We start from the raw sequence: 22,230 nt of genomic DNA on the forward strand, positions 1-22,230 counted from the left end.
ATTATTTATAAATAATTTTATAAATAATGTCACTTCGTGATGTGCATATAGGGAAACAGACCATATAGTTTCTCCAATATAATTTCTATGTCTCTCTACAGTGACAAACAGAAAGAAAGTTCTATGGACTGAAAAATAAATTTAAAAACACATTGTTTCAGTAAGGGGAAATTTACAGTATAAAACTACCATGTTCTGTTTCCAGGTAATCATGAGATCTAGTTCTCTCAAATGGTAATCCTGTCTCTGAACTATGCCCCTTCTGAATGCAGCTGGGGGCTCATTCAGTGTGATTGACCGTCATGCAAAAGCAACATAGGGAATTTGTAATTTAGAAAAAACTCTGTGGTATTTAATTATGTATAAGCAGTTTATAGTTTTGTAATGTTGAACACATTACTTTGTTCCCTTACTTTCAATGAGAAGTGGTGTAGCCCAGAAACATTCTTCCTATATCACTTATTCTACTATTTGTAAGAATGAAACCTGAATAATCTGAATATGAAATGCTTTTTATATGAGATCAATAAATACTCTCTCTTAGAAAATGAGAAGCACAATATCTCAGTAGTTAAGATGCTGGGCTTATCGGCTGGAAAGCTGACAGCCCAGGTTCAAGACCCGACCATACACAACAGGGTGAATGCCCATCTTTCCTTGCTCCTGCACCCTCCCCGCCCAGCAGTTCGAAAGGATGCAAATGCAAGTAGATAAATAAGGACCACCTCAGTGGGGAGGAAACAGCACTCCATGATGTCATTCTGGCCACATACCATGTAAACATCTTCAGACAGCACTGGCTCAATGGCCTTAGAGATTTAGAGATTTATTAATATTTGTAGGCCGCCCTTTTCCCTGAGGGGACTCAGGGCGGCTCACATAAAATCGGGGAAGGGGAGATACAGACATTAAGATAAGACATATAATAAAATAATAAACAACATACATTCATCATTCGGGAGGGCCTTGTAATGTAGATGAGCGTCGTCCCTTATAGTTGGCAATGACTAGTGGAATAAAATCCACAGGGACTCCTTTCCTTTCTTTAGAAAATTAAATGTATCTTTAAAAAATAAATGAAAGGTGAAATCATATTTTCAATGGATCTTCCAAAGATGAAAAGCTATTTTATTATTCAGTTGTTGTAAGTACTGTAGTTATGGCTGCTGCCTTCTTTAGGCAGAAGAGACTTGGTCCAATATTCTGGCCAGAAATTTGTGCTCTTCTGAATTCATTAAGTTGTAACACCCATAAGCCATTCTCTCAACCATAAACCTAGAAATATGCCTCCATACTATTTTTTAAAAAATGGTAAGATTTTAGTTGAAGTCTTCTGGAGACTTTGAACACATGAAGGAACTTATAATTTCTTAAGGTTTTAGTTAAATCTTGCAGCATGTTTTGAAGAGATTGTTAACCACATGTTTAGAATGATATATTGTACTGCCTGTTTGTTCAGCATCAACAGTAATGAAAATAGCTTAGCTGGTGTTATATACTTAGTAAATATTATCCAAGCCTGTTTTTAGATTATTACATTTTGCTCATTAGATTTCTACCACACCTTTCTCTCAGGAGTTCAAGGTATTATGCATGACATTAAAAAAGTAAAGGTTTCCTCTACCAAGTCACACCCCTTCCTTCAATTTTTACTCATAGAAATCACCCTGAAATAGGTTGGCCTGAGAGAGACTAAAAAGCAATTGCTGATCAGAAGCTTTCTAGTAAACATCTGTGGGTATATTTGATCCTGGATTTTCCCAATCCAACCTTTTATACCACACTGGGTCTGTTTGTATAACTTGTCATTGCATACTAATTTGTTCAGGTTGTTTCTCCCACCTCATTAGATTCCCTCCAGTTAAGGATTATGTTGTAAAAAGGGTGATATTCAGGTTGTAGTGCTTGAGTTATACATAAATAGACAGAAACCAGAAAAGAAATCCAGGGATAATGTTAATATTGTTTGGAATTTTGTGTTATCTACTTGCTTACAGTAGAATATAAGGATATGGTCTTTCCAAAGAATTCAGTTGTGAAGAGAATTGTGACAATTTACGCTGTGAATTTTGTGCTATACTGACTATTTCTCTCTCTTTCTCTTTCTCTCTCTTTAGTGAGGAGACAGCGGAGGCAGTAGCAATAGATTCTCTTGGCCAGCCGAAATCTCCACTGGAAAAAATTATGGTCAGACTCTGCACATACCACCAGAAACACTTTGTCCGTGTCCTGAATGACATCTGCTCTGAAGTACAAACAGGCTATGAAGGCCAGCAGTTATCTGGACCTGAAAACATGGATGTGTCTACTTGTAGTTTAGGATGCAGCCAATATCATATTGAGAACCAGGAGCATGGAACTTCTTGCTCTGAGTCAAAAACCCCTATATTGCTGGGTACAGAACAATCAGAGGCCCGTGGCTCTTTGCGAATACTATGCCATAAGCTGAAACATGCTGTAGAACTGAAATCTGCAGACAGAAGAGACAATTGCAGTTCTATTGTCAGAAGAGATTTCCCTGAGCTTCCAACTATTAGAACAACTTCTATAAGTCCCAGAGACAGTCCCACTCAAGGGTACCTCACTGCCTCCAATACTCATCACTCTATTAAGAATCTGGAAGGTCAGACCTCTGCTACTGAGCAAGAGACGGGGGCTAGAAAAGGTGAAGATGACAAAGATCAGGTGCAAAGTAGAGGTTTACTGGGAGGCTATGTAGCTGCGAAAGCAACAAATGTGAACATTAATGAGGAGAATTTAGAGAATAGGGTAGGTTCTTTGAAGAACCCTTTCAAAGCTTTCCCAGAGGAAACTCGAGAGACGGCTTTCACCACTAGCTCTCCACGGAGAGCAGACAAAGAGAATGCCTTGCAGTGCAGCTCCAAAGCCTCTATGCACCAGGATACGGAAATCAATGACCAAGAAACAAGATCAAAGGTAGAGAATCACTATCTGGCTTCAGGGAAAAGCAAGGGAGTCTGCCACATGCATCCTGGTGACAAGACTCACGTAGAGAATGCCAAAGACATTTGGCTGCCTATTAATTCCATGCCAGCAGTGCACAACAAAACCACCAATGGGCACTCCCGGGTTAAGAACATTTCAGCTTCTACTAAAAGTACACGTAAAAGCAAGAAGTCTTCAGGATTAAGAATAAATGACTATGATAATCAATATGATGTTGTCTATATTAGCCAACCAATTACAGAATGTCACTATGAGAGCAAAAAGACAGTATCAGCAAGAAAGACAGCAAGGAAGAGCACTCGTGGATATTACTACAACGGTGAATGTTGTGAGCTTCCTACTATTCGCACCTTGGCCAAGACTCCGCATTCACAGGAGAATGGGAACATCCTGGCAACAAGGCCTGAGGTGCTAACAAGTCCAATCCAGGGCATTTCTCTTCCAAGTGACAGCTATTTGGCTGCAACTGACCCTGTGGGTAGCAATGATGATCAAAGATCTTCCACAGTGGCCCCTACTCAAGAAGATTCCTTCAATGAAATAAGAGCTGAGCAATGCTCTTATGAAAGCATCTCTTCTAAGGTCAGTGTCCCGAAGCAGAGGGAAGCTAGTCTTGCTGAAGAAGCTACCGTGCCTGTTTCTCTATTTCCTTGCCCTGTTTTTCATTCAGATAAAGACAGCTTGTTTGTGTCTTCACTCCAGACCATGACTGTCTCTTTTCCTCGAGAGAATGAAGGGGTCTTGCAAGACAGTACTGATGTACTGGAGGCAAATAGCTCTGGCTCTGATTCTTATAACTGTAATAGATCTAAAGAAAATAGTGACAGTATAGCAGACTCTGTTGTACATTCTGTCTCAGAAGCTGCTAATGATAAAATGGCTATCCCAGAACCTCCTATCTTGGTAGCGCCAGAACCCCATGCTAGCATGGATCTGCTGATGCCTGAAGTATCAGCCAATAGTGTGGACTTGTTGCCTCCACTAGATGAGCCTGCTTCTGTAATAGATGTATCACCATCTATAGAACCCCCACTACTTTCCCCTATAGACTTGGCCGAACCCTCAGTAGTACCATCCACTCTTGATGTTCTGGACCCTTGTATGACCTTTCCTTCAGAGATTCCCTATATTCCCAACAGTGTCTCACCTGTGCAGCTTGTTGCCAGCCCAAGGAGCATGTCTCCTGTAATTGATCCTACCAGTGGGGTTCCTGAACTTCCTACTGATATTGACCGAGAACCTCCAGAGACTCTTTCTGCAGAATCTTCAGTAGTAGCAACTATCAAAATGGATGTGGAGCTTCCCCAGCTGCTTCCCAATTTAGAAGCAGCAAAGCTGCCTCTCAGTTTGGATTGTACTAACACAGACAAAACCACTACTGAAAATTCCCAGAATTTGGAAGGACTGCTTGTTGAATGTAAAAATGTGCTGCCCATTGTGGCTGACAATGAAGATAAGGGAGAGAAAAATATAAATGACACAATAAACATCAGTGAGACCACCAAATCTGATGAGGAAATGGAGGTTAATAGTAAAACTCCAGTAGAGCCCAAAACATCAGAAAAGGACAAGAAAGAGACTTCTTCCAAAACAAACATAGACAAAAAACGAAGGCGAGAGAAAAAAACCCACATTGTTTCGGATCGCTGTCTTCGAAGCCAGCAGTCCCTGGTGCCTACAGAAGACAGTTCTGAACAACCCTGTTCTTCCAATTCTCTTCAGCGTCCTCAGCTACAGATAAAGCTTTCTAAAAGTCCTGGTGCTAAGCGTTTTAAGAGAGAGGTACAACTTGATGGGGCAACATCTGTGTGCCTTCCTAACGACAGACACAATCAAACACTGATAAATGAGAGTAGCAAATCTACTGAACAGCAGCCAGATGAGGGAAATGACATCACAATAAGCCAGACCTATAAGAAACTGATGGCAAAGGAATCAGTTAATAGAGGAATAGAGGAAAGCCAGAATGGAGAAGATAACAAAGATAAGCCAGCGGCAATGCTTGAAATTTGCTTAGAAGCCAATTCTGACAAGAGAAGTGTTCATGTTCCAACAGAGATGTCTGATAAAACTGAAAAACAAGTAGATTTAAAGCCAAAAAGTTTAGAGAATTCTGACGGTCCTATAAATATTATTGAAGTATTGTCCAACCAGCATGAAACAAGTAGTTTTATATGTCCTGGTAGCAAGCATGCACAGCCAGAGAAGACAATGAAATGCAAGAAACCAGCCCTACAGTTCTATAATTTGAGGCATACCCCTACTACAGCTCATGTGGCCACTGCCACGAAAAATACATCAGAAAAAGCAATTGGACAAGCAAACTCTGACATCATGACCACATCAGCAGATCCTGTTGTCACAGATGAACCAAATGCAAGAAATGAAAACTCTCTTGGTTTTAACAGCATGAAAGTACTTTCTGACAAGCCCAGATTTGTGGAATGGTGTGCTGAGGAAGACAACCAAGAACTCATCACTAACTTTAGCACTCAGTATATGAAGATCCAGAAAGGCTGGATTCAGCTGGAGAAGGAGACTCAGCCTGCTCCAAAGGTCAAGAATAAATCTGACAAGTTGAAAGAGATTTGGAAAAGCAAGAAGAGGACTCGAAAATTTAAAGGATCCACTGAAGTCCAGAAACTGTCCCCTGTTCAGATGCTTTTCATGAAGGGTTTTGATATTTCCAATATCTGCAAATGGTTTATGGAGACAACTGAAACCAAATCTCTGGTCATTGTGAAGAAGCTGAACACACGTATCCCAGGAGACATTCCTCTCATGAAGCTTCCACTCCAGAAAGGTTGTTCTTCTGGCATCTATCCCAGTTCTGTCCAAGCAGAGCGTCTAAAGAAACACTTGAAGAAGTTTGCTGCTATGACCCCAGCAAAAAATACTATAAAGATCCCAAAGCTGTGGAACAGACCTCGAGAGAATGGTGACCAGACTGAGTCAGAGCAGACTGTTGGTCCAAAGCAGACATCTCCCTCTGAAGTCAGCTTGGCTCAATGTATTGGACCCAAGAGTATCCCGCCTTCCCCTAGCATGCCAGTGCAGACAACCTCACGGATCCTGAGGAAATATTCCAACTTGAGAGGCAAACTTCATGGATTCCATAGGGTGGTGAAACAGGAGAGGCATGACTGTGTGTCCAAGCAGCACTTGGCCGAAAACACTTCAAGCAACAAGAGCATGTGCATTAAACCCTTGATGTCCCCCAAGTTGGCCCAGCAAGTGAAAGACATCCAACTTCCTACTAAATCTACTCCGATTGAAAAAGGAGGAAAGGGGAGGAAAGGGAAAGGAAAGTTACAGGAGGACACCTCCGGCAAAGGCAACCCTCAGCAAAGCAAAAAAAAGACACCGAATGAGAATGTCAGGACACTGGCCATGCGGCAGTTGAGTCCTTCAAGCAAGGAAAGAATCTCTCTCAAGAAAGCCAGTAAAGTGAAGCAAGCGGGAGCTCCAGCTACTAGAAAGCAGACATCAGCGGGAAGAAATAATAAGCACACCTCTCAGAATGAGAAGTCAAAGAAACTTATTGACTCGCGACCTGGGAAAAAAAAGGCTCCCGCCCATATAGGGAAAGCCAGTACCAGTCAAAAGGCTAGCCTGCTTTCTAAGCAGCAAGGGCTTATAAAGGCTCTGAAGGAGAAAATGGTGCGAGATCCCCCCAGTCAGCCTCTTAAAAAGGCAAGCAGTGAGAAAGCTCTCACCAGATCGGTGAAACGAATTCAGGAGAACAAAACCCGGAGCAAGAGGAAGCTGAGGGCAAAGAAAGAATCTTCTCCCAGCAAGCGCAGGCGGCTGGACGCAAAGTAGCAACATCTTGGGTAGGAAGTGTGTCATAGAAACTCTTCCTCTTTCTTTCAAGTAGTTCCACTGCTGAACAGGGAAGAAGGGAGAGGCGCTTGGGTCTGGCTAAAGGCCATCTCCCTCTTGCTTTTTAAGGAGCTTTCAATTTGTGTTGCATCCGGAGAGGAACACCATTTTTCTATATCACGGAGAAAGAAAAGTTGAAAGTTCCTGGAGTTGAACTGGAAGCGTGGCGGTTTCAGTTCAAAGTACAGTGCCTTATTTATCATGTTAGGAAACACATGAATTAGTCTGCTTGATTTGAAGTGAGCAGTTTATGGGTTAATGCACATGCACTTGTACTGTAATGGAAAAAGAACCACCTGTCATTGCCATCCCACAAGAGTTTGGTGGCATGTCTGCTAAGGATCACACAGAGCGTTTCCTTCCTTTTGTGCATTGTAGCATACTGACACTGTTTAATTTGTGCAGGGCATTATGAAGCCAAAACCCAAAGTTGTTTCCTCCTCTAATTATAATCTTTACTAGCAGGTTATAATGATGGATTTTATTATTAAGTTATTAATAATTACCGATGTGATGTAACTTTGGGCTTTAGGGTTTGGCTATAAGCTAGCCAGGTTTTGTGTAAAAAAAAAACTTTTATGTTTTCAGTGACAGTTCAGCCATGCTTGGCCTACCCAAGAAACTAGTCCTGTTGGATGAATGGAAAATGTTACCCTAAATAGAGATTCCTTGCCTCGTTTAACATTGCTGTAAACCTTAAACACCTTAAAGGCTATTGTTTAAAATGCTGCCTCAATTTCTGTTGGAGAAGTTCTGAACTGTATTTACCCCCAAATTCTTGGGGATCCCTGTTTAAAATACTCCTGAATTTGTAGGCACATTATGATGCTAAAATTAAGTATGGATCTCAGAGAAAAATATCTGTAAAGAGAAAGTATTGGAAGGTGCTCCTTGTGAGAGATCTTTCATTGTTGAAGAATTTTTAAATTTCTTTACAATGAAGTTGCTGCAAGTTTCTTTTCCATAGACATCTTCAGGTATCTGAAGGCTTTTTAAAAAGTAAAATCATGACAATGCTGGTTGTGAATGAAGTAGCAGCTGGAACTTTCTGGTACTTTCACAAATGTATGGGTTGCAACTTAACATGAAGTAAATTTCTTTCTGCCTTCCCCCAAGAAGCGTATAAGTTCACCGATTATTCATTAATTTTATATGCAAGTTACCTGGCTTTACCTTCAAAGTTTAGTTTGTGTATTAAGAAAAATAAAGGTGTCATCTTTCTTTAAAGAAGTCATTCCTACGAGAATACAATGTACTTCAATTGCAATAGTCACTTTTCCAGTTCAGACATTTGTTTTGGATCGAATAAGAAGGGAAGCAATGTTTTCTCAAAAGAAAACATCCTGTCTTGTGCTGCTCATTTTGGGGGAGTAACAGTGGCTCCTTTTGCTCTGAGGCTGGAGAAGAAAGGTAAGGACCAGAGTTTTATTTTATTTTTCTAGCTCTCGCTAAGCCACAACAAAGGCCTAGATAATTGCTTAGAAACTTGTGCAGACCTCCTCATGTTTGCCATGTTTGACTCCTGAGAGCTTCCTGTGAAGGCCTTCATATAGTTTGACCTTTCAGAATAGCTTGCCATGGATACCAGATGAGATCAACAAACTCAAACATCTTTATGCATTATTGTATTAACTAGCCTGAACCAGTCTTTCCAGGTGGTGAGGGGGTTATTGAATATAAGATAAAGTTGGGGGAGAATGAAAGTGTGAGGAAATTGATTTTTTTAAAGGATAGAGAGCATTTCTATTCTTATACCAAAGCTCATTATACTGCAGGCAGAAAATTCATAACTACCATACCTATTGTGAAGTTTCTCATTGATCAAGGAAATTGGAATTTGACATCTAAAAATGTAAAGCCCTGTTGCTCACCCGCTTACTCAAGTCTGTGACTTGAGAGGGTGCCCTAAAGCTACAAGACATACCAGGGTGGACCCATTTTTATATAATATTTTAAAATCATTTGATTTTTAACTTCTGTTTTCATTTAAATCACGATGTATAAAATTGTTGTAAGCATCAGGTTAGGCTTAATGTTCTCTGTAAAGATTCATATGAATTTGTCGGTTGCTATTTTAATTGTAAATATCAAATGTGCTAGACATTCCATCAGGAGTATTAAAAATATTTAAGGAAATGTGTGAGCACATGCATGTGTGTGGTGATGGCAAGGGGTTGCAAAAATATTTTTTTCTCCAACTTTACATGATTACATTCAGATATGCATACAACTTCCTGCTCCTTCTGCCCAGGGCTGCTTCCTAACAAACTGCTGGGTAGTTGGGGCTTCTTGTGGTACATCACTAAGCTAAGTGATTCTGATTTAGATCTCTGCTAATAAAATCTTTCTACAACTCGTGCGTTCCAATTTCTTGTGTGATCTAGAGTCTAAATGTTCCTTGTGTAAGCATTATGCAACATGCTTCAGCTTCAATTCCACCCTGTTTTGCTCTAATATGTCCATGCAAAGTTGCATAATTCTGAGAAATCAATCGGTTGCCAGGCCCAGAGTTGCTGATAGTTTTAGTCCAGTTTCTTACTATTTTTTGGAGAAGGCCACGCCATCCTACACTTAAGCACTCTTGGCTGCCAGCTGGACATACCTTTTCTATGTATACAATCAAAATATTAGGAAGCAAGAGATTAACCAAGCAGTTCAAAACAGTTTAGGTAGTTTAAATATATATATGCAATTTGGTGTAGAGAGCTAACAAGTCTTGAGATAAAAGAAAACAAAGTATTATCTAATTGAAAGACTGCTCTGTGCTTTAATCCCAGTGACACTCGGTTCATACATGGCAGAGATGTTGAGCCTCTAATATTCAAATACCTTTTTTAAAGAGTACCTTGGGATGTCTTTCAAAACACTTCTTTTTTGACACTCAAGTCTCTTCATTAAAATGAACTTTGAAACTTGGTTTGTACTATTGCTGGGTTAGGCTTTTCTTTTAGAAACTACAGGACTTAATTATGTGCCTTGCATTTTATTGTGAGCATTTTACCTTTCCCTCATCTAATAGATATTTGGTATGTAAGGTGCAGTTTCATGTTCTGATTACCCTAAGAAAAATCCCCTAAACCTGTCCTGTTGTTTGGCTTTTATCATATTTGTATCTTATCCCTCTTACTGTCCCTAATTCTTCCAAATGGCATGCTTTCATTCTCTCTTAGTAATCCTACTCTTAGCCAAATGCTTGATGCTTTGCGGTTGGGCTTGCTGTTGCATTCAGTAGTTCCTAGCAATGGCTATATGGAACACCTTAAACTCATGTCGTTTATAAAGTGAAGAATTGCACCTTCACACCTCTCTGCATAACAGTAACCTCTATAACGATTGGAGCACTCACTTTTCTCTGTTAATGGCTTTTTTTTCATCCTGTCAAACACATATTCTCAACATGAATATGCTTTTACTTTGAAATAATAATAATGATGTTGATGAACTGGAGAAAATAATAAAATATAAAGACCTGCAAAAAGAAGTAGAACAATTCTAGCAAAAGAAATCATTGATAGTACTAATAGTAATAAGCTCCTTGGGTACAAATCCAAAACAATCAGAGAGCCATTTGAGGACCGTTGATATTCATAAAATCACCAAGTATGAATTGCAAAAGTTAGTTGTACAGGTAGTCCTTGACTTACAACCACAGTGGGCTGGATCTTTGGCTGTAAGCCATTGTCATAAAGTGAGGCACTGTGTGACCAGAATTGATTTTACAACCATTTCTGCCAGGTCATTAAGTGAGTCACAAAGGTTGTTATGTGGCTATTCAGCAAACTACATAGCCATAAGTGTGAACTCATTTTATCTGATAAGTGTTTTTTGCCTGAAGATGGCAAAAGAATTGCAAAACATGATCATGTGAACATGGGAAACGGCAACTGGTTATAAATGTCAAGGCATATGCCAAGTCCCTGAAATGTGATCACATGACTGCAAGGGGTTTTGCATCAATTGTAATTATTGGGACACATAAGTAGCCCTTTTTTAAAAAATTGTCATAACTTCAAACTGTTAAGTGACCACTCATAAGTTAAGGGACAGCTTACATCCTGTAACAGTTCCTCTTAATAATATTAAACAATATTTGCCCATCTCAGTCTTTGGGAAGAACTGAATAGGTGAACAAAAGGGTGGTGGTGGTTGTTTTTTGCATTTACCCAAGGGACTGCAGAATATTTATCTTAGTATAATCTCAGGAGTTTCACATTTCCATTGAAAGTAAAGCTTGTTTTTTAAGCAGGCTTCCTAAATAATTAAAATGGATGGAGTCTGAATGATTTTTCTAACGTATGTAATAATTTGCATAAATAAGTCTTTACATTGCTATCAAAAGTTTCATAATGTGTGTATGCATTACATTCCAATGCAATGTGAATATATACGTATGTATGTGTAGTACAGACACATGGACATGATGCTGTGTTTTCATAGCATCTTGGCTAGAGATTAAAATGCTTTCCTAGGTGCAGGATAAATTCTGCCTTTTCTCCCTAGGTAGTCACAAAATGGAAGAATAATAATGTAAATATAAATAGTTTTAAAATATTTATTTCCTGTATTTTGTGCTGGCAAGTCTCAGGAGTTCTGTTGGTTTGCAATATTATAGAAAGGTGGTAGTGGTTTTTTTTTAAAGCATATTTCCTACTGCAAATAGCATTAAACAGAAGAACTGTCATCTGGTCTGGAATTTATGCTACAAAATCAAAATCCTAGATCTTACTGAGATGTAAGCCTGTGCATGGGCTAAATATTTCACACTCATCATTAAATATTCCTTTATGTTAAAACCAACACCTTTAATACAGAAATCTTGATATCAAGCATTATAAAACCATTATAGACTACATTCTGCATTAGAACAAGTGCTGTGTTATAGTAGACAGGAATTAAAATTCTTAAAACCTTCAGGCTGAAGTGAGAATAGCACAGACACAGACTGGCCATCTCTGTAAAAGCTACATCAAATGCATTCAAAGCAAGACATGGTTGCTTTTTTCCTCTTTTTTTGCTTCTGTGGAAGTGACTTGAAAATTCAACTGTTGAGCACAGTTCTTTGAAAACTGTTTGGTCACGTGCACTTTTAGGCACAGCACTTGAAAGCAATAAGAATTCTAGTAATAAAGTTTCTTGTGGGAAAAAAAGGGCATATGGGTGGCCGTGTGCCTGTGTATGCATGTCTCAGTAAAGCCTGATTCTCTTCAGTGGTCTTGCCACCTAAAGAAAGAAACATCTTATGTTTCATTCTTACTCCATGTTTGGGCATCATCACAGGGAATAACTGGCAATCCAGAAGAAATGTATTGATTGGGGATATGGACTCAGGGATAGTGAATAAAAGGAGATTTTTACTAGAAGCCGGGGCGTTGGGGGGGGGGGGGCAACAGGGTGGCAGTGGCACATAAGGGGAATGTTGGGTGCTTTCTATTATTTTGCAGCTGATTCTTGTCAATTCTTATTCTTACTCCAAATCTTCAGCTGCTGCTTTGAGCTAGGTCCCATTTTTCTGGGGTCTCTAGAAATTGTTTTTATTTTATTTCTTTGGATCATACTTTTATCTTCCCTAGTTCCTCTCTCTTAACACTCCTTAGGTCAAACTATGCTATTAGGATAGCATTCTCTTTTATTTGATAATTATTTTGATGGGATTGTGTGGATATTCCTAAATGTGTGGTTTTCATGTGCTTTTGGCTGTTGAAAATGCTTGCTCCATTCTTCTTTCTGGAAATTTATTAGTTGTCTGTCTTAAAGCATAATCCTATATGTTGCCTGCCTTAAGGCATAATCCTATAGGTAGCTCCTTTTTGCTAATTCTTGCATCTACTTTCTGCTGTCCAAAAATTTAACTCCTGTCTGTATTTGTTGTTAATGTCTTCACTTCTCTTACAAAGTTGCTACAGGAGGTTTAGTATAGGGAGCAGGCTTCTAACCTTCTGCAATCATTTTAGTTTCCAATAGCATACCTGAAAACTTGGGGGGAAAGTTCAATGAGCCCTCATCAATGTCTTGCACTCAACAAGTGAACAATTGTATTTGGCAATTTTATATTCTATGCATTAATTTATATTCCTTTCATTTCTTTATCCAAAGCAGTCCTTTCTATCCCATGTCAAGAATCATGTATGGGGATTTCTCCTCCCCATGTTTGACCAGCCTGATATTGTCATCCAGACCCTACATACGATAAGTAGCATTTTTGGAAGGGTTTGGTTGTATATCCTTTTCTTCTCTTCAGGGCACTGGAAAATGCTGTGATGTTAGGAGAAGAATGTGTGTGTTGTGTATTGTTGGTTAAAATGTGTCATTAGATAATGGTTATATACCTCATCTGAAGAACATTTTAAATGTATATAAAAGGTAATACTCAGTTGCTTTCCAGTAATTCATAAACCTGTAATGGCTAGGGCTATTTTACCATTGAAATTGTATCAATTGTGACAGCTTCATACTTGTGTGTGTCTGTTATTTCCTTGACTAACCAATGGAAAGTGATTTAATCCTTTTATCCTTTTTCTGTGCTTGCTTTCTTTTATGCATTGTGACGGACTCTATGTACTCTATAGGTCCTTATTTTATTGCAGCTTATTAAACTTTTTAAAATGTCAGCATTGGTGTGGTGTGATGAAATTTAATATAAAGATTTTTAAGCCCTGGTCCACAATTCACTAGGGTTTCACAAGTTTTTTTTTCCAGCCGATTGATGAAAGACTGAGCTGATTTATCAATTTCAGTGGCTATTTTGAGATACCAGTTGCAGTGAATACACCAGATATTGAATCTTTGAAAAATCAGAAGTGCTTGATAATATTTTTTGTTAATTGTAGTCCCCAATTTAATATATGAAATTAAAACAGCCCCATCTCTCACCTGGCTTCATTTTATTGGTGGAGATTATCGAGACAATTGTAGTAGTGAAGAAATAGCTATCAAAATCCTGAGGAAAGCTGAATATAAGCAGAGCTTTTGACTCTGCTGCTTGGACATTCTGGAAGTTATAGTCAAAATGTTTTGACTATACTAGATCAAGGAAGACTGGCTCAAAGTATGCTTACTCAAGACCTGTCTCAATGTCACCTTTTTTCCTCTGCTTTTTTTTTAAACTTGAGTGTGCTTTCCTATTTGATCCACCACTTCATTAGGTTAATTCTAGAAGGTGCAACTACAGGTAGTCCTTGACTTACGACCACAATTGAGCTCACAATTTCTGTTGCTAAGTGAGGCAGTTGTTAAGTGAGCTCTGCCCCATTGTATGATCTAGTACTGAGTGTTTAGCAGTTGAGTTAGTAACATAGTTGTTAGTGAACCTGACTCTGCTTGTCAGAAGGTCGCAAAAAGTGATCACATGACCCCTGCGGGACACTGCAACCATCATAAACATTAGTTGCCAAGCATCTGATTTTTGATCACGTGATTACAAGGATGCTACAACACTTGTAAATGTAAAAAAGGGTCATAACATACTTTTTCAGTGCTGTTGTAACTTCAAACAGTCATTAAATGAATTGTAAGTTGAAGACTACCTCTATGTAGATGATATCTCTCCCCCCCCCACGCCTTGGCACTGCTGCCTATATGAAGCGTCTTATATGTCACTACTCCTATCTCCATACTGAACATTGGTCAAGAGTTAAGAGAGAATTGCTAACTTCTTACAGCTCATTGCTCCTGAGTAAACCACCTCTCCCTCTCCCTTCAGAGTTACACTATATTGCCAAAAGTATTTGCTCACCCATCCATATAATCAGAATCAGGTGTTCCAATCACTTCCATGGCCACAGGTGTATAAAATCAAGTACCTAGGCATGCAGACTGTGTTTACAAACATTTGTGAAAGAATGGGTCGCTCTCAGGAGCTCAGTGAATTCCAGCGTGGAACTGTGATAGGATGCCACCTGTGCAACAAATCCAGTCGTGACATTTCCTCGCTCCTAAATATTCCACAGTCAACTGTCAGCTGTATTATAAGAACGTGGAAGTGTTTGGGAATGACAGCAACTCAGCCACGAAGTGGTAGGCCACGTAAACTCATCCAACATCAGTGTGTGACCTCACAAATGCTTTCTGGAAGAATGGTCAATAATTCCCATAAACACACTCCTAAACCTTGTGGACAGCCTTCCCAGAAGAGTTGAAGCTGTTATAGCTGCGAAGGGTGGACCAACATCATATTGAACCCTATGGATTAGGAATGGGATGTCATAGTAAGTTCATATGCGAGTAAAGGCAGGGGAGCGAATACTTTTGGCAATATAATATATGTCAATAGTTAAGTCAGAAGGCTAAGTGGTAGTAGAAAAACTAAGCCAGAAATGGCCTCTCTCATAATTCTCATGCTGATGTTTCACTTTGGTCTAAAATGAGAGCAGAATGTAATAAAATCCTCCCATATTGAATATTCAGTATGCTAATTTTTGCAATTTATGTCCAAATGATGCAAATATTTTCCTATTGTTTTCACGTTTCAAAAAGGGCACATTATTTTTCCTTTTTTTCCTTTTGTAAGAATAATGTAGAAGTAGTTGTTTCCCCAAATATATTTGTAACAGTTTTCCAAGATCTTTTCAGCTTATGAGACCAAAGCCAAGTAGAAAAATAAATGTTGCCTAAATTATATTTAAAAACTTTTTTTAAAAAGAGCAAATCTATTGCATGCATAGATCAAACAACAAAAGCAGGAATGTATGAAAACCTATTGCAAAGATGATTTGTGAAAGGTGCTGCAATGATACACCTGTGTATATAGTGGCTTCAAGTCATTCCTGACTCGTGAAACTGCTCGGATGAGTCCACACATTGGTTTTTTTGGCTACATCTTTAGAAGTTGTTTGCCACTGTCATCTTCGAAGGGTGGAGAAAGATTGGTACAGATGACTTCCAGCCTGGTACCTTAACTGCTACATCAACTTGGTATGCGTACATGCATGCCTACACACATATAATAGAAGCTGTATAACTAGAAGGCAGAGGAAAAACAAATTTGATTTTATTGACTGGAATTTTCAGTCTATTGTTTCCTATTTTGGGTAGAAAGGAGAGAGAGAGTCTTATTGAAGTAAATATGTTTAATCCACCGAATCCATTTCTCTTTATTTCCTATTAAAAAGCAGCAGGGATTGGGTGACAAAAAAGTATTCATCATATAATTTTGATATTTTTCTTAGAAAACAGAACACAGCATTTTTTACTTGGACAACCATTATAGGAGTTGGAAGATGACATGTATTTTGTTACCGACAGATGGTTAGTTTCATGTCTCTGGTTGAATTAATGTTATCTTCCCATGTGAAAAATCACAAACTACTTTTTCAAAATCTATAACAAGATTGCTGCTCTAAAGAAGGTATACTCTGTATGAAGCAGTGTTAGCTTACATATGCAAGGTAGTTCACATGATCATTTGGGTGTGGCATTGATTAGACTGTTGGGACACCAAAAGTATGGTTTTCAATAATGTTAATACAAAGCTTAGTACAATTTTCAAGTGCAGAGGTTAGTGAGACACCATTGCTTCACGAGTTTAAAAAGTCAGTACTAAATCTGAATTAAGGAATTGTCCTTTTGACAGTCTTATAAGTGCCAAATGTCATGGGAATCCTTAGGGAAGAAGACAAAAGAATATTTTTTGTTGATTTCAAATAAATCCATTCTAGGCTTTGACTCATATTATGACCAAAAGATATTTTAGATGAAAATTTTGAGAGTTGAAGCCTACATTGCTAAGTCTATATACAGGGTGGAGGGTGAATTGGCCATAATCAGCTAAATTTAAGCATGTAAGCATGATCAAATTTCACTTTGTTTATTCAAACATATGTCTTATGTATTGCATTGGCAGACAGGGTGTACAAATTCAGACATGATATTCTGTAGATTCTAATGGTTACCATTAGAAATAGGAAGTCGTTAAAAAAGTCAAGAGCCCTAGATATATATTTTGTGTCATCCTAAAAGTTCAAAAGTTTCACTTTCTCAGTAAGAAAAAAATACAATTAACTTTTTGCAGGGTTTCTAGAATAAAAATGAAAAATATTAGGAAGCAGGGTAGTAATTAAAATGCCTCTGTAAATCATGTATTCAAATCTGAAATTGGTTGTCATTTAAATTTTAGCAAGTCTCTACAGCCATAACAGAATAAACCTCAGTTTTATTCCAGTTACCCAAGCAATAGCACAGGTCCCAAAGCAAGCCAGGGAATGTAGGCACAAGCTCATACAGAGAGATAACTCTTTATATACCCTGAAAAGGAGCTTCTGCAAGAACTCTCTGAGTAATTACTCCCTAGCTTCCTGCATATCCCCACAGGAAGTAGAAGATGGCTTTATTACTGCTATTTCTTTATTACTGCCAGTTTAATGGAACACCATGCATACACTTCTAGTAATCTATTTCACCTCCGGGAGTATCTTACTGAAATTGCTGTACAATAAAATCTGATGTTTTAGAAACGGTTACCTTGAGATCGCACGTGTCACATGCTCTCAAGCTAGTGCCAAGGAGTTACCTTTCCAGCAGAACCTTTTGTAAAAAAAAAAAAAAGTGGTAAGTTTCAAACAACAGACACCTGGCTGAGGTTGTCTTGGAAACAAGAACATTGGTAGAGTTTAAGGCCTCAAAACTTGCATCAGACTGTGATTGCTTAATAACTGCATTCTTGCGAGGCTGCTGCAGGATAATACCTACCATGAGCTTATTTAATATTTGAATAAGCCTTCAAGGTGACTTAAAAGAATTTAACATCACTGCTATAAAGGTATCGGGGAATTAGTGTCAGATCCCAAGGTTACTTCCAGGGCACCAGGAGCAGGCCTTTAAGATATATGTTGCAAGGGAACAATGGCCTGAAGGGTGCATCCAGTATCTCCATTTCCTACTTCCAAGCATCTAGTTGCCTTTGGGTGGCCCCCATGAGAAACAAATGCTGCATTAAAGGGGGCCATTTCTCAATTCAGCAGGGTTATTTTTTATGTCTGCTATCTGATGAGGTTTCAAAAGCTGGAAAAGGGTAAATATTTTCTATCAGTAGAATTCCTACATGGAAAGACAAGGATGCACCTACAAGGGCGAACAGTGAGATAGCCTGCAGATATACTGGTTAGCTCCAATATAAGTGGGCTATAGTATGATAAAAAAGGAGTCAACAATCATGAATGGCAAGGTCAGGATGATATGGGGAACTGGGGGTGAACACAGTTGTACAAAATGCTAATGCAACAGAAAATTGGCACTGTGATAAGGTGAATAGGGACTGCTTTAAAAGTCCAAGCCATCTGTCTTATGACCAGGTAACCACCAGCAAGGTTGCAGCAACTCTCTTGATTCTGGCATCCTGAGAATAAAAGCAATGGCAAACTACGCCTCTAGATACATCAACAATATGAACGGAGAAAAGTTCAACTGTCATTTTGCCCACCGATGTGCCAAGAAACAAATCAGCTTAGAAAGCTGTTGGCTCTAGAATCCCCTAAAGTTAGCTACAACATGAAAGAAAATAATCACAACATAATCTGGAACTAGCAGCCATGATGTCTAATAGATATCCTTGCTTTTCCCAACCAGCAGCAAAATAAATTATGCAAATAAACTGCAAGTGTATTGTTTAATCGGTGTATGTGTAGGAGCAAGAGAGAGGGGGGCAATTTTTGTAAAATTTGGGTCTTTAGTAATGCAGAAAATCTGCTTTGTTTTCGTAATTTAAAGCTACTAGTATTACTTGTATGTGTCAACTAATTGTAAGTAGTACAAACAGAATTCATTTACTGATAGGAAACCTTGAGCAAATTGTTCCTGCAGTTAAGGTACTCCACAAAAGCCTTCTCTCAAGCAGGGATCTTATTTTATTTTAAATCCTCGCTCTTATCTTATTCCCAGTGAATGTAGCAAAGTCCCAATCTCATTCCTCTCTCATTTACAGAAGGACAAGTGTTCTATTTTATGAGAAGGCCTGCTGCATCCTATTACAGGGCTGAAAAATAATACAATAATCTGAGTGCAAGAGATACATGCCGTTCATCTTTCTTCCATGAATAATGATTGGTGTGAACAAGGTTATTCTATAGGTGACAGCAGTAGAACTGACATCTTCCATCAGTGCAAACTTATTAGTTACAATAATCAAGTGATATGTAGTAAAAATAATGTTATGGTATAGAAGACTGATAAGAGTAAAAACTCAAAGAAATGATTGTGGCAATTGGGAGAATTTGCAACAAGAATTGGATGTAGTCCTTTTCCTTCCTGTCAGCAGACCTGCAGATTGTAGCCCAGGTTCTTTAGCCTTCTTGTAATCACAATCTTATTTAGAAATTAAATTCTATGAAATTTAGTAGGTTTTACTTCTGAATAAGTTAGCATCAAATTGCAACAGTACAGTACAGCAAGAGTAATGCCAGTGATTCAGTCATTCTGTTTTTTTTAATTATTAATAAATGAAGGCAGCTTTCAAGTAATGACTACAATGCAATTGCATGTCTAAGCTGTTTTTATTCCTCGGTGTCTTATAACCATTAAGATGTAGGCAGCAACAATTCCTTCCTCAATTTCTTAAGTATTTTTCTTTTCTTTTCTAGTCTTGTAATAATATTCCCTTTGCTCCTGGTCACTGTACTGCTTGCAATTTAGCCCCATAAACAGAAGATGAAGTTACCATGAGCAGGTACTAAGAGTGAGAATAAGAGAAGCTACTTGATAAGAGAAAAAGTAGAACAGGCCAACAGAAGGAAAAAAAGGCATGGGGCAGCTAGGAGATTCCAGTTAAGATACAAAAGATACAAAATGACTGGTTCCTGAGGCCAGGCATGACCCATGGATGGGCATGGTACTTAGGACATTACATTGGGCAGCAAAAACAATTGTAGAGATCTTCAATAAGAATCCATGGTGTGCCCAATCAGTGGCCCCAGGTAGAATCCGTGCTGGATATAAATACATCTGTTCAGCTGGATTTGCCAGCAAAAAAAACAACAAACAAACCGCTTTTATCTACAACTTTGTCTCTTCTTTCCTGAATAACCACCATGACCATAATAAGGGAACTGCTCAGATTCCAGACTGTTCCCAAGGCTTCTGCTAGGGCAGGTCTCACCCCTAGGTCTCTGGCTATGGCCTGCCCCTCACCGGAGACTACATGCAATGGGAACAGCCACATTTGCTAGGTTTTTCCACTTCCTCCACGAAGGATGAGCCATCGCTGCACTCAAAGGTATATTTCTTGCGCTTAAGACGCAGTCCTCCACAGCAGCCTAGTCCTGGGCATGATCCCTGGCAATCCATCCAGGAGACTGGGCGTGTCGTCTGGCAAATGGCATAACCTCGCTGGACTTGATGGAAATCTCGCACAGCCTCTCCCCGACACTCTGATTCTGGGGAAAACAGAAAGGTCAGACAAAAGGATGACTTTAAGAATGTCATCATATAACAGACATTTTTATTGTCATCATGAAATGGGGAGTTCTAGTGAAAGGCAGCTAAAATAATGTTCTACTATCTGTTGTCATACTTGTTTTGTTATGCCTTCCAGTAGTTTAGAGAAAAGCATTGTTTACTATTAAAAAATGTTGATGTGTGGAAATGCCTCTGTGTTCTCTAATGGAAATAGAAAATATAATTTTGTTGACAGTAAAGAATTATTTTCGATTTTAAACCTTTCAATTGTGGCTGCATTGCTCATGTTCCTTCATTATTCAAGACACTTATAACCACCATCGTTGGAAGAAGCTGCTTACAGGGACCTCCTATGCTGCAGCTGATGTGCCAAGAAGCTTTCCTATAGTCTCAGAGAAGCAATATTTTACTTGCTAGAATGTTCACTCCCAGGAGGAAGTTGATTCCTGAATAAGGTTTCTATCATTCACAGAATACTGGGATAATATGACTTGCCAGCAAACATTATGAACCTAACTTTTTGCATAGAAGGAAAATTCCCTTAGTGTCATTAGTAATTAATGGTCAACACATATGGAAACAGAAATGTTTCTGACCTTGATCACAGAGATCCCCATCAAATCCCGAGTTGCATTCACAATAGGCCTCTCCTGCATCTGAGATCTGGCACTGACCATGAACACACTCCAAGCTCTTGCATGGGTTACGTAGTTCAACTTCTTGGTTGCACAAGGCTCCTTTGTAACCATCTTGGCACTGGCAACTATAGGAAAGTGCATCAAGAGGCATACAGATTCCATGTTCACACCTGAAGATAAAGTGAGATATAAAGCTAGGTAGATACATGTAATTGCACATAAGCCAGTATCTCTTTTCAACTCTTCCCTACTATCTTGAATCTGAGACAATTAGCTTAGGGATCCATGTATGACATAAATCTTTGAGAAAACACACTCTAAATACATGGTTTTTGCTCACAGCATTGTAATGAGATACCTGATTTGCATGGATGGTTTCAAGCCAAGGTAAGCAATGAACAGTAATATTTATCTACCGTATATATTTGTATCCCACCTTTATTATTTTTACAAATAACTCAAGGCAGCAAACCTATTAAACACACCTTCCTCAGGGAGGGAGTGTATTGGGAGAGAGGAGTGATAGAGGGGGAAGGGAAGTAGGATAGAGGGGAACGTTGGAGGGAAGAACGAAAGTTGGAGGGGGGCGAAAGAAAGGGTGTATGGTGGGTCGAAGTGGTGTATTGGGTCTGTATTTTGGGGGGTATTGTTGACAAGAGGGCGGGCTGTGTTTATTGTTCAATGTTATATGCCCCAGTTATGCACAGTATATATGTGATTCTACGAAATGAAATGAAAATAAAACATATTTACACACACAAAAAAAACCACACCTTCCTCCTAATTTTTTCTCACAGCACAGCCCTGTGAGGTGAGTTGGACTGAGACAGAGTGACTGGCCCAAGATCATCCAGCTGGCTTTCATGGCTAAGGTGGGACTAGAACTCATGGTCTCCTGCTTTCTAGCCTGGTCCTATAACCATTAGAGCAAACTGGCTCTAATATGCCCTTGTACACTTCACTTAGTGCTAACTACATTTTTTGATCACCTGATTTTCTTTATAAATTCTTCTAATTAAAACCAAATGAAATTAGAAGTTAAAATACCACAAGATAATGGAGCTACCTGTAGCATCTATTCTTTTAAAACTCAGAACCAAAATGTTCCAGGTTTTGTTGGCTGAACTGGTATGTGATGGCTGAAACAAGCACATTTTCTTTTCACACACATAAAGTCTATTATTAAAGGCCCCACTGGGAAGATAAAGCATATCCAGGATTCTTTTCTGTCCTGGACATTTTGTGACTGGCCACGTATGTCATAGCAGCTACGAATAGGCACGGTTCCTATGGCAGATGTCCTATGAGTGTTCTCATTGTTCCACATTTGCTCTTCCACATGTGCCCCCCAAAAAAAGTT

General features: G+C 38.9%; 2 protein-coding genes across 5 annotated transcripts in view; one reads left to right on the forward strand and one right to left on the reverse strand.

Annotated features, from left to right (window-relative positions):
* The window catches only part of LCOR (ligand dependent nuclear receptor corepressor), a 95,382-nt gene extending 81,925 nt beyond the window's left edge, over positions 1-13,457 (forward strand). For all 4 annotated transcript variants that reach the window (XM_032225479.1, XM_032225480.1, XM_032225481.1 and 1 more), the window contains one exon: positions 2,118-13,457. In XM_032225479.1, coding sequence (XP_032081370.1) covers positions 2,118-6,789 — 4,672 coding nt within the window. In that variant the 3' untranslated portion in view covers positions 6,790-13,457. The remainder of the gene's footprint in view (positions 1-2,117) is intronic.
* A 4,372-nt stretch (positions 13,458-17,829) lies between these two features.
* SLIT1 (slit guidance ligand 1) overlaps positions 17,830-22,230 on the reverse strand; it is a 117,768-nt gene continuing 113,367 nt past the window's right edge. Inside the window, exons 34-35 of the mRNA XM_032225849.1 lie at positions 20,829-21,040; positions 17,830-20,210 (exon numbers count right to left, since the gene is read on the reverse strand). Coding sequence (XP_032081740.1) covers positions 19,972-20,210; positions 20,829-21,040 — 451 coding nt within the window. The 3' untranslated portion in view covers positions 17,830-19,971. The remainder of the gene's footprint in view (positions 20,211-20,828; positions 21,041-22,230) is intronic.

Source organism: Thamnophis elegans, chromosome 10, assembly GCF_009769535.1.
Source record: "Thamnophis elegans isolate rThaEle1 chromosome 10, rThaEle1.pri, whole genome shotgun sequence".
Classification (NCBI taxonomy): Eukaryota; Metazoa; Chordata; class Lepidosauria; order Squamata; family Colubridae; genus Thamnophis; species Thamnophis elegans.